The sequence below is a fragment of the Syngnathus acus genome, chromosome 5, assembly GCF_901709675.1.
Source record: "Syngnathus acus chromosome 5, fSynAcu1.2, whole genome shotgun sequence".
Lineage (NCBI taxonomy): Eukaryota > Metazoa > Chordata > Actinopteri > Syngnathiformes > Syngnathidae > Syngnathus > Syngnathus acus.
In genome coordinates this window covers 8943074-8969184 of record NC_051091.1, presented here as the reverse complement: position 1 = coordinate 8969184, position 26111 = coordinate 8943074, and the positions used below count along the sequence as shown (strand labels likewise).

At 44.6% G+C, this 26111-nt stretch overlaps 2 protein-coding genes across 4 annotated transcripts in view; both read left to right on the top strand.

Annotated features, from left to right (window-relative positions):
* The first annotated feature begins 233 nt into the window (after nt 1-233).
* Nucleotides 234-8415, top strand: capzb (capping actin protein of muscle Z-line subunit beta). Of its 2 annotated transcripts, XM_037252959.1 has the most exons (10): nt 234-502; nt 3258-3347; nt 4433-4554; nt 4712-4825; nt 4910-5051; nt 5156-5272; nt 5344-5409; nt 5483-5559; nt 6599-6700; nt 7425-8415. In XM_037252959.1, exons 1-9 carry the CDS (start codon nt 500-502, stop codon nt 6690-6692), a joined length of 825 nt encoding a protein of 274 aa, XP_037108854.1. In that variant the 5' UTR covers nt 234-499; the 3' UTR covers nt 6693-6700; nt 7425-8415. The 2 variants fall into 2 exon arrangements, with proteins under 2 accessions (XP_037108854.1, XP_037108855.1); XM_037252960.1 differs by lacking the exon at nt 6599-6700 and having other exon boundaries at nt 235-502.
* Nucleotides 8416-9743: 1328 nt separating this feature from the next.
* celsr2 (cadherin, EGF LAG seven-pass G-type receptor 2) overlaps nt 9744-26111 on the top strand; it is a 37022-nt gene continuing 20654 nt past the window's right edge. For both annotated transcript variants that reach the window (XM_037252918.1, XM_037252917.1), the window contains exons 1-2: nt 9744-13577; nt 25299-26003. In XM_037252918.1, the coding sequence (XP_037108813.1) occupies nt 10040-13577; nt 25299-26003 (4243 nt within the window). In that variant the 5' untranslated portion in view covers nt 9744-10039. The remainder of the gene's footprint in view (nt 13578-25298; nt 26004-26111) is intronic.

Below are 26111 nucleotides of genomic sequence, written 5' to 3'. Positions count from 1 at the left end.
CCTCAATAGTACAGATGAAAACACCCACCCTGGTATATTATCTTTACACTGTATGTATGTGCTACACTTCGATGCATGTATGCGTAAAAAAAGTCATAATAGTAATATTTAGCAATATTTAACGCGGTCTTAAAGTCTAGTGGGGGAAAAAAACCGTGTGCGCCCAAGTGCACCACTCCTCTCTTGCCATACTTGGCAATGCCTTTCTTGCTTCGTCCCTATTGGCTGGAGCAGAGAAGGCCCCGAGTGACCCGGACATGCAACCGAGGCCCGTTTTCTGACTGCAGCCTCTCCTTCCTGTAAGACCGGTTGAGGAAGTGAATTTCGCTGACAGGGCTGGGTTCACTGAGGGAGAGGCGAACAAAACATCTTCCGCGGGGGACAGAAAAAAAACAACAAGAAACCGAGAGGAGCGGTTTGACAAACCATTCGAAGGCTATAAGGCGTACAGTCACCGGTGAAATCGTGCCCCCCCTGCCCAGCTGAGACCACCGCAGACATGGTAAGGGTCGCGCGGTTGGAGCTGGAGCGAGCGAGAGGGGGAAGACTTTTGCTGGGGCTAGCGGCTAACTAACGGCTACGGGTGCTACGCCAAGCTAAGCTAACGTTAGCATCAGCTGCTAGTAACCTGAGAGGAACAGCTGGAGTTGGTCCAGGAGTTGACAATAACTTACATTCGCGTTACTTACCGCTACTGTTAACTTACTCACGTCGTGAGCAATATTATTTAATTTACATCCAAACGATCAATAGCTTCCTCCAGCTAGTTGGCCAGCTAGCTGTTAGCTTAGCTCGGTGCCCCGTAGGCGTAAAGTTAGCACAGGATGTTTTGGATTTGACACAAGTTAGTGAAGTGGATTTGAGAGGAGTCCCGATCTAACACGCGCTCAAAACTCAGCCCTCTACTCGTGCACCACCCACGTACACGCAGATTAAAATAGTCTAACGTGGTGCCCGTTGCTATATTAAGACTGACTGCTCCCTCCATTCGCTACCATGACAAGCTGTCAGTCTCAATTAATCAGTCGCTCACGTTGACTTGGCTATTTTGTTCTCCGTTTTCTTATTTTGTTTGTTTTTCTAAAAGCCAACTTCCTTCTCAAAACACATGATTTAAACGCATGATCATTGCATTTCATATTTGGGTGTGCATTGGAACCCAAAATGTCAGCTAGTTTCTGGAAAGTATTCTAGTCTTCATTAGGACTAATGTCGAGGTGCCTATGAGCAAGACAACCCTCTCACCCCATTCACATCACTCTGCGCATGCTTGCACGTGAGCAATTTGGGTTTCTCCGCAGTGTGCAACACAAATTTGCAGAAGTATCAGTGAATCTCCCTTGGGGGATTTTATTGAATAAAATACAGCACAGTCATTTCTCAAAGTTTACCCTTCTATGTGGTCTTAAATGTCCTCTTCCCTGAAATGGTGCGAGCAGCTGTCCCTTCTCCCCAGTCGCCCGCTCTTCCAGGCCTCACTTCATCCATCTTGCTGGCTCGGCTCCCCTCTGACCCCAGAGTTGTTGCTCGAGTTAGTGTTTACTCGGAGACAGGAGCACCGCTAAACACAACGTCAAAGGAGGCGCAGGTGTCTAATGGGTCAGCCTGACCCCATCGGCTGAGAGCGATTTTAAGATGAGGCGAAAAGAAACATTGCTCTGACTTAACATGACCTTGAAACAAGTATTTTGTTAAGGGGTCAACTTTGGCGAAAATGTTTACAGGAAGTAGGCCCTCCTTTGGTCGGTTGCCAGCTGCATGTTTGTACGGAAGAAAGTAAATGAATTGAGAGTTTGAATGATTTGACGTGCACATATTTTGTAATGTCATGAACCATTGTGAAGTAAGGATGCAGCAAATCTCATTTTAGCAAGAGTCGATCAATCAATTAACTTGGGGTCTGTAAGTTTTCTGTCTTATTCATAACACTAATTCCAAAAGATGGCTTGGCATCGTATGATGACGTCTCATATTACATCAGCATATCATGTGAGACTTCCACTTACAGAAGCTCTTTCATGAGGAATTACAAAAAAAGTGCTGTGTTTTGTGTGTTGTTATTTTTGTGTCTTTTTGGGACGCCAAAAGAGGCATCAAGAAAAACGTATTGAGCAACATCCTCGAACGGATTGTGCTAATCACTGTTGTGTATTTTGCCCTTTCATCGTTCCGTAGCCACCTACAGTTCGTCGTCCTCCACATTCCCCAGGGTTTCATGTTGTGGCGTGTCTGGCCTATTTTCGACTGCATAGTCTCTCCCCGGGGGGAGACTTTCCTGTGTACTCCTCTGTTCTCACTTCCAGTCTTAATAGACCCTTTTCAATCTGATGTCACTATTGAATTGTTTCAGAATTGATTCCACAAATGACTCTTCCATCTGATATAATCAGAGTTTGCTGAGTGAGCAATGTGTAGACAATAAACCTGTCTCAGGCTATGCTAAGCTAAGTTTAGCTTTCTTCCATTTAGTTTGTTTGGTGTGCTGTGGTGGCCAAGGCATGCTCATCAGAAGGAGCAAGTGGTCAGATGCTATCCAAGGGAATGTTGGATTGCTGTCAATATTGATTCTTATTATTCATTAATGTGGTCTGCCATGCAAACAGTCATGACAATGACCACATTGGAATGATTAAACTGAAACCCCACTCTAGAAGATAAACAGGAAAGCCGAGCTGCCTCACCAATACTAGTTTATAGGAAATCCTGACCACTTTATTCATGTTCCAAGTAAGCAAACATAAGAAAATAAACATCTGCAAAAGTGACCTAAAAAGGAGTGGGATGTAACACTATTAATTCAACTAGACATGTCCCATTTCAACTGTTTTGCTTTGCATCTTCACTCACCCAAAATTGTCGGACTAAACAAAAAAACGCACACTCCATCGTACCTTTTTTTTTTTTGTGCAGCCTGGATTATGCTAAAGGACTGCTAATTTCTTTTTTTTTTTTTTTAACTTGGAAAATTCTCACGTGACATGATGTGAGTGCTATTTATGCTGAGCTGTAAATGTTCTGAGTGCACTCTAGCAAGCAGCACTTGGTCTGCAATGGTTGTGCGTGAATAATTTCTTCACAGGAAATTGTATAGCCCGTCGCTGCAAGTCATTTACGATGAAGATAACTAGCACTCCCCTTTGTCAATCAAGTACAATTTTAGCTTACATTACTTGTGTTAGCAGAGCTTGAAATGCAAACAGTATTTTTCTTTGAAATGTTTGTCTGGAATCTGACTGAGTCATTTGTGTGTTTTTCAGAGTGAACAGCAGTTAGACTGTGCCCTGGATTTGATGAGGCGTCTGCCGCCTCAACAAATTGAGAAGAACCTCAGTGACCTCATTGACCTGGTGAGTTAGTCTGTTTATTTTGTTAGGGTGGTGTCGGATCGGTGTTAGAGTACTGTAAAGGTAATCCACAAAAAAATCCCACTGCCCTTAACAAGAATGAGACCACTCACCTGTTATAAATGTGAGAAAAAATATATTGGAAATTCTTCCAAAACATGTTCTTTTCAAGTATGCAAGTAAATAATTCTCATTTGGACCTGCTTGTTCACTGATAAAGCTGACCCTCCCTCTTTTTTTTTTTAAATAACCAAACTTGAACCATCTTCACTGAGAAGAATTTATTCTTTCTGAGACCGTAGATGAATAACAAAAAAATTGACTCCCATATTTGGAGCACTGCCCTAAAGTCAGAAGAAGGAACCTGGGGGCGGCAATCCATGCCGAGCGTAATAAATGATTTGAAAACAAATGCAGTCATACTCCCAGTGTGACATCTTGTTTACTGTGGATTACATTCCGAGCCCCCCCCCCCCCCCCCCACCTGCTCACCTTATTTGTCCCTCACCTTTGACCTCTCTCCCCCTGGGCATCAGTGCTCTCCTCTCACCCGCTCCACTGTGTATGGTAGTTAGTGATTATTATCGTTGCTGCCAATCACTTTTTTAGGCCAACGTTCTTTTAGTATCAGTCACCTGAAATCGCTTCTCTTTCCTTTTCCATTTTTGCCCAGCCGACTGCCAGGTGTGTGCGCGTGTGTGTTTGCTAGTGGGAATGTGGGATTCGCTTTTCAAAGGAAAACAAGAGCCTCTTTTGTGTTTGTGCAATGATGCAGTGGACATGCAGGGTCCATGTCAGTCTGTGAGAAGTAATTTGTACCCTCTTATCCTCAAGCTATCTTGTTTCCTCCTGATATTTTATTCCTCCTCTGCTTATTAGGGGAAGTTGGAATGTCAGTAAGAGACATTCAACCATTTCTTGCCTTAAATGGAGGTATTCTTTTCTGTTGCGTCTAATCTGGTCACTGGAATCCCCGGGAGGATCGGTTTGCTTTTTAACTATCAGTTTGGACCTTGCTCTCTGCCGCCATATTGGTGTCTTGATTATTTGAAATTCTACAAAGCCTTTCTCTCCGGATTTGTGTCAAGGTACCCAGTCTGTGCGAGGACCTTCTCTCCTCTGTGGACCAGCCCCTGAAGATCGCCCGCGACAAGATGGTGGGAAAAGACTATCTGCTCTGTGATTACAATCGGGATGGCGACTCCTACAGGTAGAAAGCGTAACTGCAATGTGCTCACGGGTGAAACAAGACTTTGTACCAGACTTAAACTACTACAAATACTCCAGAAATGACAAATTTGAATGTCTAAGAGCATCACGCATTCATATTCCTTGATGTACTTCCAACACTTAACATGTTCCTGTAGATCCCCGTGGAGTAATAAGTACGACCCGCCCATTGAAGACGGTGCCATGCCTTCATCTCGCTTGAGGAAATTGGAGGTGGAAGCCAATAACGCCTTTGACCAGTACAGAGACCTGTGAGTTCAAATGAAGTTCATCAATCGATAAATCAAACACGCACATACGTTCCACACTCTTGCAACTCCCAAATTTGTCCGCAGGTACTTTGAGGGTGGCGTCTCATCAGTGTACCTCTGGGATCTGGACCACGGCTTTGCTGGCGTTATTCTCATCAAAAAGGCTGGAGACGGATCCAAAAAGATCAAAGGGTGTTGGGACTCCATCCATGTGGTGGAGGTGCAGGTGAGTTTTCAAGTCACGCTTGTTGCAACTTGAAGAACAGAGGGAAAAACGAGAGCGATATTAAAGATGCCGCATTGAGCAAGTGATGATCTTGCCGTGTTCAGGAGAAGTCCAGCGGACGCAACGCTCACTACAAACTCACCTCCACCGTCATGTTGTGGCTTCAGACGACTAAGAGTGACTCTGGCACTATGAATCTGGGCGGCAGCCTCACAAGACAAGTACGGTGTCAAACTTGAGCGCCAGCGACTTGACCTTCCACACGTCAACTCGCTTTGTTTCCCCTCCGCAGACGGAAAAAGACGATACGGTTGGAGAGTCCTCACCTCACATTGCCAACATCGGACGCCTCGTTGAAGTCAGTATAGCGTCTGACAGGCTGATTCCTGATCCTTTTTTTTTTTTTTAATCATTCATTTGTCTTGTTGCAGGAAATGGAGAACAAGATTCGCTCCACACTGAATGATATCTACTTTGGGAAGACCAAGGATATTGTCAACGGATTGAGGTAAGATTAGAAGGGCATCAGTGTGCTCTTGTTTTCTTTGGAAAAAGCACCAACTGCCGGCAGCAACCAAAACTCCTATTTGCAACACGCCGCTTTTTTTTTTTTTTTTTCCCCCCTTTCTTTGTTTCTTACCTTGTATCTGCTTAAAGCAAATTTTGCAGAGATGCCGATTTACTGGAATGGCCAGGAGTCAATGTTACGGACATTTTGAAAAATCCATCTGTGAAATGCACGGATCTATGTGAACATGACTTGTTTTTTGTTAAGTTTCTATGAATACAAACTGTATGAACAACTTGTGTCATCACATATTGTACACATCCGCCTACTTTTTTTTACTGCTGATACACACAGTTGATATAACAGACGGGTATCCCATAACAATTTATCCTTTTCCTAGACTTTTTTTTATTTTTTTTAATCCTTGTTTTCCTACCATATAAGCTTGCTGAAATGTTTAGTTAGAGAGTTTGTGTTAAAAGCTAGCTCTCCGTTAGAGACCAGTTCCGTGTGCTCTGTTTGGAAGCCTTCAAGCGGGCCGACGATGATGTCACTGCACATTTACAGATGCGCAGCCTGACAACATTCCGATTCACTGTTTATATGATCAAAATTGATCAATTTAGCAGCGTGAATAGAGCACCCTTCTGAAACCAAATTAGCTTCCATTTGGTCTCGGCCTGTTTATTCTGACTGAGGTGTTTATATGGAGCATTTTAATTTGTTTTGAGCTTTTAATCCAATTCCATGTAAACCAGGCTAATGCATTTTTAACACGAATGATAATACTTTTAGCTGACGTTCTTATTGTTAACGTTGGGAGTTCTGCTGAGCCTTCCAGGAAATTGTTTTAGCATCTCTGCATTAATTTGACCTTTTTTTAAAAAAAAATAATGTACAGCATCTCACTTTTTCCTGATCTCCTAAATCTTTCTCTCTCTTCTTTATTTTTCTATTTATCTTTTCGAGCACTTCTTATTTATTCTCAATGTGTTCTGCGCACCTCCCACTCCACATTTTTCTTCCCCCTATGCTCCAGATCTATTGAGTCTTTGCCCGATAACCAAAAGTACCGGCAGCTCCAGAGGGAGCTGTCGCAGGTCCTCACCCAGCGTCAGATCTTCATTGACTAGGGTCGGAGGTACAGCCTGGCATGAGGAGTGTTGCACGTGCCTGGAAAAATGTATGAAGCTGAGCGCTCAGTTCTGGTGTTCCTATTTAATTGAAAACATAATACTAGGGCATGAACCAAAACAGCAGCAGCTTGACCCTGAGTAGTTTCTAACAACTGAAATTCCTAAATGACCAAGCAGTCCATTATAAAAAAGTTTTTTTTTTATGGTTAATCTGTCCTGAATTTACAAGTGTGTGGCCATATGAAAATAACTGCATTGAATGTCTTCTTGCGTAACCCTGCATAGTCACAGACAGTTGGCACCTGTGAGGAAGCAAAAATCACTGACTGTGGCACGTGTTGATCTAAAACGCACTTTACTAACTCATCGTAGCGACAAACCACAAAGTTGTCTTTCCTTTTAAATGCGATGCATCTCCTCATCTACCACATGAGGCACACTCGCGTAATCCAATTATATAAGAGCAGGTTTGTAACTTCTTCCGCAGCATATTAAATGTTCCATTGCGATTGACACTTGCAAGAAACAGCTTGCTTTTGTCACGGTGGTTCAGAATTGCTCTCAACGCTGACGTGTTTCTTGTTGAAGTTGTTTGCGGTGTGTTCTTGCGAATGCTTCTTCTTTGCTCAGGAGGAGAAATGGGACTGAAACACCTTATTAACGTTCTGACACAGATTTATTTATTTATTTATTTTCTCACTCTCTTGCGTGTGTGTGTCACCCTCACAGGAGTGTTACATCTCTGGCCGACAAGTCAAAGCAGGAGGCTCTCCAAAGCGAACTGTTCAAGGCGCTCAAACTGAAAAGCCAAAGCTAGAGATGCTACTGTTCTGTCCGTTTTGCTCCGCCATCTCTTCTCTCCTTTTTTTTTCTTTTTTTTTTTTCCTTCTTCTTCTTCCCCGTCTCTCCTTCACCGCCTCCTCCTCCGTGCTGCACTCTTGTTTATTTGTGGGAAAGAAAAAACAAGACACAAATTAAAAAAGGAGAAAATGCTTAGCTTTTCTCTCTCGCCCTCTCTCCTGTCACGTTTTGTTGTTTTCATGTTCTCTCTCCATGTTCGGAAGCCATTCACCCACACTCCCTTCCATGTGATAAAACTAACGATAGCGTTATGACGGTTAACGATAATCTTGCGGTGTGAGGGTCAGTTTAGAACTAACACCCCCCTACAATGTCCTCAGTCATTTGGAACTGAGCGATCTTTATTTCCTCTCAGTTGAGGAGACAAACTTGCACAGGCCGTGTGCTCTAGGTGGCGGCGTTGTCATGATGCACATCATTTTTCTTGCCCCCCCCCCCCCAATCTAACCTTAGATTTATTTGTCTGAATTAATGACTGTCCGTTTAGTCTTCCCTTCACGCGGAGGCTTTTGCCTCGTGTCGGAAGATTTTTACTCGTCATCTGTCGGCATGCATGTGAGCCCGTGTGTGAGCGAGGAGCTGCATTCAATGGAAATACTTCCCGCCATAATAATGACCCCCACCCCGCCCCCCCACCTTGCCACAATGTGGATATCATGATCATGAAAGTATCTTAACTCTTCTGTCTGCTCACCTTCTATGTCTTTGTTGGGGGTCACAATTTTTGTGTCAGTGGAAACCTTTGACCGTTTCCATTTTGGAGGGGAAACTTTGTATTTTGTTTTTGTTTTAATTTTGTAAAGCTTATGATTCATATTGTATTAGAGCCTCCAGCAACAATAAAAAGTAAAAAAAGATACTCTTCTTCTGTTTCTTTTCAGGAGAGACGATTAGGGATGGAGATTGTTACCCATTTATTGAATCCTACAAAATTTAGTTGATTGCAGTTAATTAAAACCCTGATGCAGATTTGGTGATTTGTATTTACAGTATCTTAATAGATGCATTGTCCTGTTCCTGACCTCGTTCTCTTTTTTGCTTTGAAGGGAATAACTCACTCTTGAGCAGAGAGATTTTAGTATTCTGTCAGGGTCTCTGAGTAGAGTAAACTCAAGATTGAGCCTCAGCTTTGATAGTAGCTCTTGACTGATCTGAAAATTCAAGGACGAATAGGCCAAAGTCATAGTGATGAACAAATGTGATTGAAAGTAACCTTATATTTTTTTTAAAAAGACTGGGTTCATTTGGATATTGTATTTATTTGTTTACTTATATTTTTAATCATTTCATAAAAATGCTAATGTGTAGTTACTACACATTAGCATTTTTAGTTTAGTTTTAGTATTAAAGCGTGTCTGCTGACGACTTTTCTGCTTTGTCCATTAGGTGGCAGTAATGTATCAAACGAGACAAGGAACATTTTTAAGCGTTTCATAGCATCACTGTGTATGTTGATCTATATTTCTTTAACTTGTATATTTTTTGTTTATTTATTTAGCTGGACCTCCCAAAAATAGTCCTCTGAAATGCTGTACATTATGACCCATACGATGAAAATTATTCTTAGGCGGTAAATGTTTACTTGATTCACTTCACTGATGAATGATAGATGCATGTTTAGAAATTAGAATAAGCTTGAAGTCAAGTAACTTTGAAGTTTCGGCTAGCCACTTACAGCCAAACATTTCACGAGATGCAAAACGTGCTTGATGAAACCCAATTAACTTAATCTAATTTACTCCATCCATATATAGATTGCAAAAAGTGCAAGTACTAACTACTGATCGTGTAGTGTGCTACACGTTAGTCAAACATTGAGGAATGCCATCAATTAATGAGTAAACCACTGTTTTTGGCAGGGTCACACAAGTTTGTCACTCATTAATTCCATTACACATTGTGGGACATCACCACTTGGGTTCCATTTGCATTTGAAAAAAGGTACAATAGAGCCAGGCAAAATATATCCAACCTAGATAAGAGAATGAGTGAAATAAATGACCTTTACGGGCTAGAGCCACTGTTGACTTGCCAATGTTCCCGTTTAATAAATGAAGCCCCGGGAGGAAGTCTTCATTTATCTCCAGTACCAGGGTTTGTGAACCCCTTCACAGAACTGTCCAACATTTGCATACACGCGCACGCTCGCACGCACGAACGCGGGTTTATGTTAATGAGCCCGAGTGCGTCGTAGCCATTTTCACCATTCAAGTGAAGTTGCGCAGGCGGTCAGGATGTGCATGCGAGCTCGTCGGTGCGCGTGAATGTGTTTGTGTTTATGCTTGAGTGAGACAGTCCGCCCCGCAAGGCTTCATCCTTACCTTGAAATACCATTTAAATCCAAAAGGCACCCGGAGTGAGAAATGCGCCTGCCGCGAGAGAGCATGGCTCTTCCGCAACAAAAGAAAAGTCACTGGTGGAAAGTTTAAGGAGCTCCACGTTTTGAACTCCTCTTCGAACCCTTGGACGCACATCGAGGAGCGATGCACTTCATTCAATTGGATTTTCTCATTCTTTGCTGCTGGTGCGAGCTGGTTCCGCTGGTGGTGTCCAGTTACGCGGTTCACCTCAGCGAAGATGCCCGGCCGGGGACTGTGCTGGCCGGCGTGGAGCAGCGCGCACGGTGCGCCTTGGATCAGGTGCTTGCTCCCAAAGCCACCGAGCGCTTCCTGGATACAGACCCTGCGACGGGAACCGTGTTACTTTTCGACTCTATAAAGTGCGCATCGCTGCGCAACAACCCGTTTACGCTGTTCGTGGTGGTTGACTGCGTAGACTCCGTGCGTTCCGGCTACCGGCACCTCATCACCAGCCGCTACGATGTCCACGTCCATGGGAGAAACTGCTCCAAAAAGCCCACAAGGCAAGCCGAATGGGATATGGAAGTGCTCAGTTTGTTTGTTAAGCCCGCACAGTGCCACCAAGCAGGTTTTGCTTTATTTCCAGTGAGAGGGCTGCTACCCGGAGAACCCACCCGTTGTCGGGTCACCAGCCGGGGTCACTTTTATTTCTCCGATGGGGACTTGTTTGTGTCTGAGACTCTGTGCTGGAGCCAGGACACTCTCCTGGAATTGGATCTGCTCTGCGATGTCATCGTAGGAGACGGATCCAGACGCGTGGATCCCATCTTCATCCACTGGCGCGTGGGACGGGGCCCCTTTCTGCAGGGCCACATCAAGAAGCTGCTAGAAAAGGCAGCTCGCTCCAACTCGGGAATTGTGGGTAGGAGGAGGAGAAGCATCAACAGCAGCCCTCAGTTTCAGCCCCCAATGTACCAGGTGTCTGTGGCAGAGAACAAGCCAGCTGGGACCTCTGTTGTCGTTTTAAAAGCAGTCGATGCAGATGAGGGTGAAGCGGGCCGGCTGGAGTATTTCATTGAGGCTCTCTTTGACAGCCGCTCTAATAACCTTTTTGCAGTGGATCCGGCCACCGGCGCTGTGTCCACAGTGGAGTTGTTGGACCGCGAGACGAAAGAAACCCATGTGTTCCGCGTGACCGCAGTGGACCATGGGACACCTCGGCGTACGGCCATGGCCACGCTCACCATTACGGTCAGCGATGCTAACGACCACGATCCCGTTTTTGAGCAGCAGGACTATAAGGAAAACATCAGGGAGAATCTGGAGATTGGCTATGAAGTTCTGACAGTGAGGGCCACTGATGACGATGCGCCAGTTAACGGTAACATCCTTTATCAAATCCTGAATAATAACGGGTCAAATGATGTATTTGAGATTGATTCCAGGTCTGGTATTATTCGCACCAAAGGCCTTGTAGACAGGGAGGCGGTGGATGCGTATATGTTGTTAGTCCGGGCAAACGACCAAGGTCGTGACCCCGGGCCCCGTAGTGCGACGGCTTCTGTTTACATTGTGGTAGAAGATGACAATGACAATGCTCCCCAGTTTAGTGAGAAACGTTATGTGGTCCAGGTCCCTGAGGACTTGGCCCCTAATACTGAGATCCTGCAGGTGACCGCCACAGACCAGGACAGGGGGAGCAATGCCATGGTTCACTTCAGTATCATGAGTGGCAACTCCAGGGGGCAGTTTTATATTGACGCCCAGACGGGTAAAATGGACCTGGTGAGTCACCTGGATTACGAGGCTAGCAAAGAATACACCTTAAGAATCCGAGCTCAAGATGGGGGCCGCCCCCCTCTTTCCAACATCAGCGGCCTGGTCACGGTGCAGGTGCTGGATGTTAATGACAATGCTCCGATTTTTGTCAGCACCCCATTCCAGGCTACCGTGTTAGAGAACGTGCCACTAGGCTACTCGATCATCCACATCCAAGCCGTGGATGCAGACTCTGGTGACAACTCCAGGTTGGACTATCGTCTTACTGAAACCATGCCAGACTTTCCTTTCACCATCAACAACAACACGGGGTGGATCGTAGTGGCGGCTGAACTGGACAGGGAGAGTGTGGATTTCTACAACTTTGGGGTAGAGGCTCGAGATCACGGCTACCCTGCCATGTCCTCCTCGGCCAGCATTAGCATGACCATTCTCGACGTCAACGACAACAACCCGGAGTTCACTCAGAAGGCGTACTACATGCGACTGAATGAGGACGCGGCCGTAGGGATCAGCGTGGTGACCGTGTCCGCGGTGGACCAGGACATCAACAGCGTAGTGACGTACCAGATATCCAGTGGAAACACTCGCAACAGGTTCTCCATTACGAGTCAGAGCGGAGGTGGGCTTATCACACTGGCGCTGCCTTTGGACTACAAACTAGAACGCCAGTACGTCCTGACTGTGACCGCGAGCGATGGTACGCTCTTTGACACGGCTAAAGTCTTTGTCAACGTCACCGATGCCAACACACACAGGCCCGTGTTTCAGAGCTCCCATTACACGGTCAACATCAACGAGGATAGGCCGACGGGCACCACTGTTGTCCTTATAAGTGCCACGGATGAAGACACGGGAGAGAACGCCCGCATCACCTATTTTATGGACGACAGCATTCCGCAGTTTGACATCGATCCTGACACGGGGGCCGTCACTACGCAGATGGAACTGGACTACGAGGACCAGGTGTCCTACACGCTGGCCATCACCGCCCGCGATAACGGTATCCCGCAGAAGTCGGACACCACCTACCTGGAGATACTGGTGAACGACGTGAACGACAACTCGCCGCGCTTCCTCAGAGACAACTACTTGGGCTCTGTAATGGAGGACGTGCCGGTGTTCACCAGCGTGGTCCAGGTGTCCGCCACCGATCGAGACTCTGGCCTCAACGGACGCGTCTTCTACACCTTCCAGGGTGGCGAGGACGGCGAAGGAGACTTCATAATCGAATCCACATCGGGGATTGTTCGCACGCTACGTAGATTAGATCGAGAGAACGTGCCCGTTTACAGCCTGCAGGCTTTTGCCGTGGACAAAGGCGTTCCGTCTCTGAAAACGCCAGTAAACATCCAAGTGACGATTCTCGACGTGAACGACAACCCTCCCGTGTTTGAGAAAGATGAGTTTGACATTATGGTGGACGAAAACACCCCCATTGGCCTTGTGGTTGCGTTTATATCAGCAACGGACCCAGATGAAGGCAGTAACGCACAGATTATGTACCAAATAGTGGAAGGAAACATCCCGGAGATGTTCCAGCTTGATATCTTCTCCGGAGAACTGACGTCGCTAATAGACCTGGACTATGAGACGAAGTCTGAGTACATCATAGTAGTCCAGGCTACCTCCGCCCCTCTGGTCAGTCGCGCCACAGTCCACATCAAACTCGTCGACAAGAACGACAACGTTCCCGTGCTCCAAAACTTCCAGATCATCTTCAACAACTACGTAACGGACAAATCCAGCAGTTTCCCGGCCGGAGTGATCGGCCGCATCCCCGCCCACGACCCGGACGTTTCGGACCAGCTCCTCTACAGGTTTGAAGTGGGCAATGAGTTGAATCTTGTGCTACTGAACCAAACCACAGGGGAGATCCAGCTAAGCCAGGCCCTGGATAACAACCGTCCTCTGGAGGCCTCCATGAGAATCTCAGTGTCAGGTAAGATAATAACACAGCACACTCACTCAGATGTGTTCCTACTCCATTTTCGCTTCACTTCACCCGATAATGGAAGTGAGCTTAAGTATGACTTCTTGTGCTTACAGAGTGATTTTCAATGCAATTGAAATATTCATGGGGGAGGATTAACATTCTCTATAGGACATGTTGAAAAAACAAGACATTCAAGCATTTAAATTGGGTCTCGGATTTGAATTGTTTGATGCGGGGCAGATTCTGTAATTACTTGTACCCTCATTAAGGAATTGGCTTATTTATACGAGTGTGATTTGTTGCCGTCCATTGTGGAGATTTAAATAGCTACCAGACAGAGCTTGTCTGTATCCTGCGGGATCCACACTCCAGTGGACAGACTGATCCGGTGCCATAATTGTCCACCCCCCCACCCCTCCCAAAAACAAAGAAACGTCTTAATTCAATTATAGTAGTCTGTTTCTGGAGCTTGTTTAGAGTGTCAGATGAGAGTTGATGTCCTTTAACTGTTTTATTGTTCAACTGGTGCGTATTTCTTTTTCAACTCATTTAAACAGAGTGATTTAAAAGCAACTGTGTGTGTTGATGACAGACGACGGTGTGTTTAAAGACAGCGGCTTAACAGAGTAGATTTACTTTATGGTTTTGGCTCTTCTCTTGCGAAAAGCTTCAATTCTGTACCCAAACACAAATGAGGAGGTTCCCTCGCTCTAAAAATGGGGTTGAACATGAATTACACTCCCAGAATGTGGGAGTGCAGTGTTCCCCCACTTATGTGCCGCAGTGTGAGCTGCTGTAAATTTGCCTTCTCTTTGACCTTGGCAGAAGGAAAGAGAAAACACAACACAACGGGGAACTCAATTAAGAGATTGGAAGGTTAAATTGGACTTGGATGTGGATTAAAGCTGATGGGCGTTTTGGGGATTTGTCTGAGTTGGCTAAATGGGTTGCTGATTGACAGTGCAGTCAGGACCGTATCAGTTTGGGTCCATAAGATGATAAAAATGGATAGATTTAAGTGTCACTTCTGAAATTCCCAAACCTACATGTGGCTGGATTGAAGGTGTTTTCCAGCCACTGGGGAATAATAGTGAGTGGGTCGATTGACAAGCTGGTTCTGAAAGTCATAGCAGGTTGCCGGTTGTGGTCAGGGCACGACAGCTGGGACTGACCAATTAGAGTCCATGCCCCCCCCCCTTCTCGCGGGTTCCGCACCTGCTGGAGTGTATATGTCAGCTCCCCTGCTAAAGGCTCAGGGGGTCGAAGACGTGGATGTATGAACTGGAAGTTTGATTAAAGATGCAGCAAATAAAGAAGCAAGAAGGGAAAGTGTCCTCCTTTAGCTGCTGCTGACCCCAATTTCCAAAGGCTTCCCCCTCCAGGGACCTCCCAAGTCTTCCCCATTATCGTCCTCTCCATGCTGCAGTTGAAGAGGCCCCTTATGATCGACGATTTGCGATGGGCTCTTTTGTTTGTAGCTGGACTGTGATGAACAGAGCCGCTCTCCAGTAGTGAAATGGGTTGAATGAAGCTACACTTGGCTAATAAGCAGTCAAAGTCAACTTTGAGTCCGCAGCAGCTTCTCAATTTTCCGAAATGTTTTCATGTTTGAGAGAGATTTGTAATATCATCGCTTTTACTCTCAAAGCTTCAACGTGCACGAGGACTGATATTTAAATGAGCTGCTCCCTCTGCAGTCTCATCTAAATAAAACGCCTCAAGTGATGAGGATGTAACCTATTTTAAGTCAAATCCAGGTTGTTGTTTTGTTTTATCTTAAATTGTTCCGAAAAGTGTAAAAATATGAAAAATATAAAAAAAAAGGTTCTATAGAGAGGCCATTGCCAAGCCGAGATCAAAAACCCTCACCCTGACATCATCAATAATGACAATTACATCACTTTAAAGGCTTTAATACATTAATAATATTTCAACTGATACCAACCCCCTCCATTGTAATTGACCTATATTCATAAATAAATTAACCATTAGAGCAGACTCCATCGGATTCATCGGGTAATAATTCATTTCCAAAATGAAGCAGGTTACACTTGCTCATCAGCTCTTTATGATTTAATGACCACGAACAAAAACAATGATTGGATCATTGTCTATGTCACAGCACAATTGGATACGCGGCCAAGGCAAATTCTGCTCACAACAAGCCGGTGCGCTCCTTGTCATGCGTGGGATTAAATTGACTTTTTCATCTCTTTCCCGAGATGTTGTCAGACCAAATGTTGACGTACTGATGTCTGATCAAGCGTTCCCAGGCATGCGTGAGCTTGCATTAATAGGTGCCGCATTTTGTCCTTTCATTGCATCCTTAAGCCCAGCTAATGTTCCTCCGTAAGACGTACGATGTGTGAGTGAATTGTGGCACGGCCTGCTTGTGACCTGATTAGTTTAACCCCCTTTGTTGCAAATAATTTATACATACCATTTAATATGCAACAAGGACACTCTGTCCTTTGTTTGAATTCAATTCCAAACCCAAGTTGGCATATTGTCGCAGATGCCACTGTCGTGATTCCGACCCCCCCCCCCCTCAACCACAGTCGCTAATGAAGGCAGTTGGATTCGACTCACATTCCGCTGAGCAGATACTTCACTTGCACGGTGGACAACTCGTTTTTCTCTGTGGGCAGTGGTGAGCTAGGTAGAGGAGCACTTTTAAGTTTCAAGTGTACAGCTGAAGTGCATGAGGATGAGCCAAGGTTACGGGCTCCTATTTTGTTTCGACTGACACTTGCACAATCTCATGAGATCACATACAAGATGTGATGCAAGTCCCGCCTTTACAAAGACGACAAAAGCATTTGAGTGACATTATTGGAGAGGTGTTCATTTCTTTATTGTGTGTTGTTCTTTAGTAGCACCAGTCATAAAATATGACCTAATTTTGACAGTAGCACTTGTTTTTTCTGACAGCCTCTACCTGTAAATATTGGAAACCAAGACTTATCTAACACTTTCTATCAGGTATTTTTTTTATAGGAAAGAATAAATATTAAATATTTAGATGTTTCTTTTACTGTCTTGTAGGAGCAAGACGTGGTTATCTTTGTGTAAGACAATCCTGCCTGCATGCGTGGCTTGAATTTCAATGGAACACGCTGTGCTTGGCATTAGTGTCGTTTCATTATAATCCCTACAAACTTTTTAAGCTGTTTGTAACTCTGGAACTTTTTCGTAGTTGATCTTTTCAACACTACTGAACCATTAGCTGCTTAAATTATATATATTGTGTGTGTTTGTCTGTGTGTGTGAGAGAGGCCAGCAACAGCTGGACTGCTTTCAGCACTCGCCGCCACCGTCATATAATTATCTCAATCAAGCAGTACGCTCATTTGTTTTGAGTGCTCAACCGATGGAAATTGGTGTTGACTTGACAGTGTGTATGTGTGAATTACGCACGTGTTTTTGCTTTCAAATGAAGCTAGGATGACCATAGGCACTACTATTTTTTTTTCTACTTTCCCTGTATGTAATCACTCCTGTTTGGAATATTTGAAGCGAGAGGTGGGGGATTATTATTATTATTATTATTATTGTTATGGTTATTCATTCTCTCATCTGATCTTAATACTGCTAGTTCTATATGCAAGTGTCCATAAATTCTTAGATTGATATTCCCCATAATGGTCATGTGTGTCCTGGAGCTTCTGAACATATCTAAACAACCACATTGACACCCATAGGGACAACAATGAACATGCCCGTTTCTTGAATAATTAATTCATCACATCATATGATACTGCACAATGTTATCTTAAACACCACGATTTGATGAGATAGATGACACCGGAAGATTGGTGCACCTGTTCTCGTCGGTTCGTTCTTTTGTGTCTATCAGTCTGTTCCGTCAGACGCTCGTGTCTCGTCCAGATTTTCCTCATAGTCGTGTTGTTTTTTTTTTCCCCTCGGTTGGGTCGCAGTCATGTTCTGTCAAGTTATGTTTGGTACTTTAACTCTTGTTCTTTGGACTTTTCTCCTTGTTTGCTTGCCTTTTTGTTGTTTTAGTAAAGTTAAACTCCCTTTCTTGCCTCTCCTCGTTGCTTCCCTGCACTTTGGTCTTCAACCAAGCAAATCTGTGACAAGTGTCTCATATGTCCTTTTTGTCAATATGTCACCTTTTCCCAAATTGTTCCAATCTGGGTTTATATGACTCTCACCCCCTGCAACCTCCTGTGTTCCCTCTCATCGTTTCAAACTCCTCCGTCCCGTCTTTTCTGAGCCTCTCCATCCTGCCGTCCCCCATCTCCCCCTCCCCGGTCTGTGAAAGGAAGAATGCCTAAGAGAAATGCTTTGTTAAGCGCCCAGTTGTCATGGTGAACCCAGCAATGCCTGAGAAATTCCTGGTGGGTGGGGAAGAGGGGTAAGGTCCCCTTTTGTGGGGCGAAGATGCGGGGGAGGGGCTGGCACATAAAGTTCTAAAGAGTAACTGTCCCCGTCTCCCTCTTTGGCAGTGAAGCATGTCAGGTTTCCTTTAAATTTGCACTACTTCGGGACACGCCGACCTGTCCCGCCGGGTGCAGACGTTTTTATGGAGCATGCGGCGAGGTGGCCGACACCTGACCTCAGATATAAACCATCTCTTAGTGATGTTGCCCCCCCCCCCCAACAAAATTTACACCTGCATGTGGCAGACTTCAGAAGCTCAAAAACACCTGAGACGTCTTGTTGATATAACCAGGCTGCACTCAGTATCCCATTTCTTCTTTTTCCTCAGTAGCAGGACAGCCGCTTGTTTCTCTCCACTTGACTGCATGATGGGGGTCCCATGGAGGTGCTAGAAGGGGGGGGGGGGCATCATGACATCATCTGGGAGACAGGAGTTGTTTGGGATTACGTTTGCTGCATGTCCCGCATTGTGCTCATCCTCCCAGCAGACAATGGGAGTGGCCACTGCCAGTTTGGGGCGGAAACTTTCTGCCTTTGTGTCCACTTGTTTTGGGTTTCATGGTGTCATTACTTACTGTAGTGTACAGTTTAATGGTGACACTACTACCATAATGAATCACTGATTGCCAACACTCCAAAGTATTTAATTGGGGACATTGAATACATTATTTTTTCTAAGTGTTTAAACATGCTAATGTTAGCTTAGCCACTTAGCTTGTGATGTTTATGCATGAGACATTTCTCATCTGTTGTTGTTTGTTACATATGAAACACAACTGATGCTTTCAATCTACTGTGGCTTACATTGTTTCCCTTTACTTTTAAGTGGAAAAGCAATCTTCTCAAACTGAAACACGAAGGGCTGTAAACAGACATTTATCTTAATCTATTAATTCAAAATCAATTTGGGGTTTTACTCCATGACTTAGTCCAGTTTTTTGGGGAGCGGTTGGGGAAATTCCCTTTTCCATTCCATCACGACTTGTTGTGCCACAGTTACCAAAACAACGTGTTTTGGTAAATGTTGTGTGTAAGAACCTCATCAAACACCTTTGGAATGAGCTACAACACAGATTTTGAACTTCTTGGACAAAAATTCCCATACATATTCTGGAATGTATTTGTGTTGAAGCTACAAAGTGGTGACCCACATCACATTTTCTTTCGTGTCCCATCATTTCTGTCCATATAATATATTCGTCATCTCCTCTCAGCATGCAGGCCTCAACTGAACCTTTCCGGCAGCACAACAAGCGAACACGTCCAACATCTCGAATGTGACAGCATCTGATTATTTAACGGATTGTTACCTTCACGCTACATTGCTCCCATTTAGCATAGAACCAGATTGAGATTTCACAGTGACCTGGTTTCATATGCTGCGGCTGCAGAGCGTAAACTGTCAACGTTAAACTGTTAGACGGGAGGTGCGATGCCACTTGCGGTGTTCTCTGACATGCGGCGAGTTTCAACTGTTCCACCAGGGCCTTGAATTGATAGTGACAGGAGGGCGTCACAGTAGTCAAACAGATGGTCCCCCCCCCCCCTTAAGTCCCTACACTGGTGCGACTGGGATTTCACAGTTTGCTGGCAATGTGTGAGTGGATGCAGGTTGTGGTTTTCACTTTTAGCACTTTTGGAAAGACAATTTTAGAATCGGGCAAGCAACTTTTGTCAGCCAAGTTATTATATGTGAAAAACCCTGTAAAGTGAATTCAGGAATTTGTTTACAAGTCCATTGTGCCAAACTGGCGCTATAGTCTAAAATCCAAGCTGCTTTCAGATTTAGTAAATTTGTGATCAATTCTTCAAAATGGTCCAGTTGATCATACATCTCTACATCTTGTGGCAAATATTGAAGTTATCATGTGACTATACAGAAAAGGCCTCATAGTCGACCACACCGCTGCATGTTAATGTCTCGTCACTATTGCGCTGACAGCAGTTTTGTATTATATGCAAATGTTCTGATTGCGAGAGGTCATGCATTTCCGAAGCTGCCACGCTGGAAGGTAAGGGGGGGCAATGTGTGGAATATTGTTTTTTTTTTTTTGCAATGTTGCATGAAAGTGTCGTCAGGGGATGAACTGGAAGGCTCCAGAAATAAGTATGAATGGCCAAAACACTCAGCTCGGGCGGGGGGGGTTGCACTTTTGGGTCTGACTCTCAGAATTGAAATCCTTGAGTTGACATTGAGCTGCACAAGCTTGTCAGTATTGACTTGCCTTTTTCACTGTTGTCTTTGTTGTTATCGCTGATCTATGCCTCTTTTTTTTTTTTCAATCAAGAGGCTTTTTTTGTCTGCAGATAAAACCAAAACAACAAAAACAAGGTCAAACACTAATTTGTTGATTTTTTTTCCCCCTCCCTGCATAAACAGAGTATGCAGTGTTAATGGCACATTATTTCCCAGCTTTACCTTGGCTCAGATCGAGACAACAGCAAATGTGCTGCGTAGGAGTCGGAACGTGCGGTCTGTCTGCTCCCTCTCCTGAGGATAAGAGCTTTTTTGTTTCACCTGAGCTGTTTGTGCTCAGATCAACTTGTGTGGCTGCTGGCCAACAACCAAAGTGCTGCTTTGCTTCAGTTGTTGACAAATTGTTTCATCATAAGCACCTGTGTTATTTCTAACCCTTTTAGCTGTGCTGTGATATTGAACACAACAATGTAAGATGTCACAAATTAATGTCTTGACTTCATCTAAAAAAAAAAAAAAAAACCTGACGCTTTCTGTTAGTAGCAGTTGTATTGGTGGCGATGGTGTCAGCGTCAGCCGTTGCTCTCCTCCCAAGGGTCAGGAAGAGGGCTTTGAGAGGGGGGCAGGGTCCAAGTGAAATGAAATGAAAAAGCGACCTCCACCCATTTTTATAGCCCCCGCTCGCCTCCCCAAGCAGTTTGGGTTCACCTTTCAGCCCGGTTCATTCATGCGGGCCGCTACCCGGCAACATTTTACTGTGAATGCTGAAGACACACCTCTCCTGCTAAGATAAGACATTTTGGCCTCTTGTTTTGACAACACTTATATTTTGAGGGGGTTAAAAAAAAAGACATATTTCAGGTCGACCGTACTCATTCACGAATGACAGAACACACGGCTATTGTTGCGTGGGTTCTGCTCAGGGTAACCATAAAACTCTTGCAGTGACAAGACATAACAAAATGGAGACATAGAAAAGTATATCGAATCAAAACCTCATGACAACACTTATCTAGAGTGATATGGAACATATTATCTTAAGCAACACAAATGCCGTAACAACATTGTGGTTCACCACTATTGTTTTGGAAGTGACAGACTAGCTCATGCCTTTCTAGAACTCTTAAGATGCATAACCAAAACAAAATTGTGTACAGTTGTGGCTCATTAGTTTGAGTCATAATGATAACCAATACACTTCATTCAGCTAGTTGACACAGAGATGTAAAACTCTCACAATCTTTAACCTAAATCTTCCCTCATTAGTGATGGTTCAACACAGAAATCTTCTTTCGTGCTCTTTGCTTTTAATTGAACATCCGCTCGCCGGCTGCCGCCGCTACTACGGTCATGGGGGATTAGCTCACTCGCACCGCTGCAGGCTCTCTGCTCCTCAGTGGCAGGCTAGAATAATTAATTTCATTCTCGTGAAATTAGACATGATTACAAGGCAGAAACAGAGGTATAAAAATACTAAGCATGATTTGCTTGAGTAAGGTGAAAATTCTGCCCAGTTTTACATTTTGACAGTCTATGTTAACAAAGTCCAGCACCTGTAAGCTCAAAGTAGCCATAAACATGTCACGTGTGCACTGTCCATTAAGAAATGTTGCATCTGTAAGGACACAGAGCACTCCCGCTAAGTAACGAGTGTACCGCATTTGAGGCAACCTCAAGTATTTGATTGTAATTAAATCAAAAAGGCCCCAAAGGAACTGTCAACACTGTTTGGGCGCATGACAATTGCCAAAAGAGGTTAACCTGGAGGTTCTCCTCAGTGTGACCATCCTGTGCAGCTGGGTCCAAGGAAGATACTATTACTATTTGTATTACTATTATACTATGTTAAATGTGACATCCACGTCATTAGCCATATGGTAGCCGGCGGCAGCAAGGAGCTGAGATTTGTTATTAGCACTTCAGTGTCATCATGATGAATGACATTATCCTAATGCTTTCCATCATGGCTTATTGTGTAAAATGACATTTATTTTTCTAATCCAAATCAAAACGTGAAATACTGTTTTAGTTCAAATGTGGTTAACAAGCAAGATATAAAAAAATAAAATGATGGCAAGAATTTGTTCCGCCGACATGATTGTCTTTCATTTCTAACAGTTCGACCACCACCAACAAATTTATAGCGTCAAGCTTCAATAATTGACAACTTCTTCGAAGAATGAGCTTTAAAAAGATGCCTCTGGGTTACTATGGTGGCCGCTGATGTCTCTTTCCTGTGCCGTTTGCTCACACTGCCTTTCTGCTCCTCATCCACCATGACTTCGTTGACATTTTCTGGGACTCCGCTGAGAGTTTGGACGCTAACTTTGTGGTCTAATTAGGCGAGTCACCCCGATTTCTTTTCTCTCTCTCTCTCACTGCCTGTCCCTCAGCAGGCAATTATCACGACCATTAAGACCTCCTGAAGACTTAAAAATACAACATTATGCACAAAGGATATGTGTATAATATTTGTTGACTTGCTGCAATGAAAATGCTGTCCTATTTATTAGAATGCGATTCTAAAATTTAAGTTTCTCAGTTTGTTTACTTTTTAAATGATCTAAAAATGACCCAGGTGACCAGAACTTTACTTTTACTTGCGACATTTACAGTCAATAACTAATAAAAGCAGTGTTTGACATCACAATCAAATAGTCACTTAAATATCAAATAATCGCCTCTGCTTACATGTGCTGACGTGTACATTAACACAGGCATGCACACACTCGGTTCTGTGTAGCGTCGTGGCCCAACCCGTAACCACAGTGTGTGTTTAATCTTTTCCCTGGCGCCATCTCCTTAGCTGAGAGGCTCCCACAAGGGTCCGAAGTGAAAGCGGCGTCACACTCCAGGTCTGGGACCTAAATGTTCCTCATTTGGCCCAAAGCGCGGAGAATCCTTCCATGGAGAATGACCCATTTGAGGGATGGTCTGCTTCCTTTCAGAGGAGATTCTCCTCGTGCTCACTTTCCCAGCGTTGCATCCACGCCTGGAGCTGTGCCCGAGCTCCCATCCAAGAATGCGAGCTGGCAGAGGGCATAATTAAGGCCATGTCTGTCCTCATACTTTAAAAGCGCCTCTTTAGTGAGAGCTGTTTATCTGGCTAATGTCGTTGCAGAAACGCGGCCAGAATGGGCATGAATGGATGAAACGGGGTGAAACGTGCGGCGGCGACTAAACTTTTGTTGCTTTGCTCAGCGCACTCACTTACTGATGTTGTAATGTGACCTTGTGATACCTGTGCAAGCAAGTGACAAAACTGAATTCTGATTCAATATTAGCAAACATATTAACAAACACTGACTAATGTGTTTGTTTAATTATACACAAAATAAAACGTCTCAAACTGGCGATAAAATGGAGTCAGTTTCATTGTGTGTTACCTGGAAACATGAGCATTAAACTGTAAAAAAAAAAAAAAATTCTCATTGGATTTTACAAGTGTACCTAATAACGTAGCTTATGTTCATCTCACATGCAGCTCAGCTGTTGAAATTCATCATGAGCAATTTCTACTGATTTTCTTTTATTGACACGACGTGCTGCATTGCTTGCTGTGGTCATCAATCCTTGGAAAATTGAGCAACATGGATGCAAGACCTCCTCGTGCTTAAATAAAGACGTCAATAGCCAGTAAAAACGGTGTCAAAAGACAGATGGATTTATTTGGATTGTTTGTAGACTGAAAAATGTCAGAAGGTGTCTTCGATTAAACAGCAAAATCAAGCCATTTATATTCATCTCAAGGGGCGGCCATTTTGTAAAAAAAATAATAATGGCAGCCATGTTTCAGCATTCAGTTAAACTTGTGTGTCCGTTGTGGGGTCTTCATTCAGTATTCTGTTGTTATATCAGCTTTTCTTTATATGCAAGAATTGTCTTGCGTACACAGCTGTGTGTGTGTGTGTGTGTGTGTGTGTGTGTGTGTGTGCGTGTGTGTGTGTGTGTATGCGTGCACGTACGTGTGCATGTGTGTTGACAGTACAGTGTGAATTCGTCCCGCTTGTTTCTGTACTTCCTCCACTTGGGTCATGTATTATTGCTGTGTCGGAGGTTCTTAAATGAAAACAGAGGGATTAGAACCGTGTCAAACATGCTTCTCTTTCGCTTCCTCTATGACAAGCGCTCCAGCCCCTCCTCGTCCTCGTCCTCGGCCTCTTCCTCCTCGCGGTTGGCATTCGCCTGATGCCAAATGGTGATCTGGTAACTTTGGGAAGTTTTCTGTTTGTTTGCGCGAGTTGTGCACACAGGTTCTGCCCTCTGGCCTGCGTCCAGGCTCCTCAAACAAAGCGGCCCATTGATTTTGGGGGAGAGGGGAGTCGGCCGGCCTGTTTTCACCACACGTTTGTGTCGATTGAGCTGGTTTTGTGTTTTCTGCCTGCAGACCTGACCGATGGAATATTATCAACATTAAGTTGGCTGACAACAAACATGACAATTCTTCAATTTTCTCAAATGTAATTGAACTGTTATCGCTCTTTTTTTGTCTAAAGAAACTTATAGACAAAAATTTATTATTTTTTAAAAAACATTACGCACTATATTGAAGTTTCATGGCAGACTTTCAAAAACTCGACGTGGTACGGGGGGGGAACAAGAGGATACAAGACAAGTGATAAGCCGGGCTGAGAAATGCTTCAACTGTTGAACTTGCAGACTTGGCATGTAAAATGAAGAAGCGTTTCTTCTTCCGGAGAAAGAAAGGAGGAATTTTACGCTGAATGCAAGCGTAATATTCTTGATTAGGAGTTGGGATGTATTGAATGGAAACATAAGCTTGTTCTTTTGTGGACCTGGCGTTAAGTCTATTATCATGTGTAAAAGGCATAGCAGGAGATGAACTCTTCTTTTGAACCGAGAATTTAAAGGAAAGTATTTCATATAAGCGTCCTTCTATTGTAGGCTGTGTTTACACTTGGCAGGTGCGCTTGGAACTTTAGCGCCATTGCTTCAACAGTGCAGTTCACTCGGTCAAGTGGGAACAATATCACTTGAAACCTGCTGCTAAGTGCCAATGTAAAAATAATACTATTTTTAATAAATGTGGGAGATGACATGCAGATATTTAAAAATACTGTTTTAAGCGTTAACACAGTTAACTCTTTGTCTTTTTGTGCGTGTAGATGGCGTCCACTCCGTGTCGGCCCAGTGCCTCCTTCAAGTCACAATCATCACCGATGAGATGTTGTCCAACAGCATCACACTGAGGCTCGCCAACACTTCTCAGGAGCACTTCCTGTCCCTGCTGCTCGCTCAGTTCCTGGACGGCGTGGCTCGCGTGCTCTCGGCAGCCCCCGAAGACGTCGTCATCTTTAACATTCAAGACGACACCGACGTCAGCGCCCGCATCCTGAATGTCAGCCTGTCGGTGGCGGTGCCGGGCGACGCCCCCCAGCGGCCTCCGGGCCTCGGCGAGCGCGGACAAGACGGCGGCGGAAGAGGGGAAGAAGGAGGAGGAGCGGAGTTTTTTGGCTCCGAGGAACTCCAGGAGAGGCTGTACCTGAACCGCAGTTTGCTGGCTCAGATCTCCTCCCAGGAAGTTCTGCCGTTTGACGACAACATCTGCCTGCGCGAGCCCTGTGAGAATTACATGAAGTGCGTGTCCGTGCTCAAGTTTGACAGCCTGGCTCCCTTCGTGGTGTCCGACACCATCCTCTTCAGGCCCATCCACCCCATCGCCGGCTTGCGTTGCCGCTGTCCCACCGGTTTTACAGGAGACTACTGCGAGACCGAGATCGACCTGTGCTATTCCAAACCCTGCAGCGTTCACGGCGTGTGTCGCAGCAGAGAAGGAGGCTTCACCTGCGAGTGCATGGACGACTACACAGGTGAGAGGCCTCACTCACAAAACTAGCAATGAGTTTTTCAGAAATTGGTGGACCATTTTGGGAACATGTTCCAGACCCACCCATGTTCGGTAAAAATCCGTGATATAG

Excerpts from the sequence above, each read along its gene's own strand:
- capzb (XM_037252959.1), top strand. Across the intron at positions 4,555-4,711 it reads CGGGATGGCGACTCCTACAG|ATCCCCGTGGAGTAATAAGT; the intron begins GTAGAAAGCGTA and ends ATGTTCCTGTAG. Across the intron at positions 4,826-4,909 it reads TTTGACCAGTACAGAGACCT|GTACTTTGAGGGTGGCGTCT; the intron begins GTGAGTTCAAAT and ends ATTTGTCCGCAG.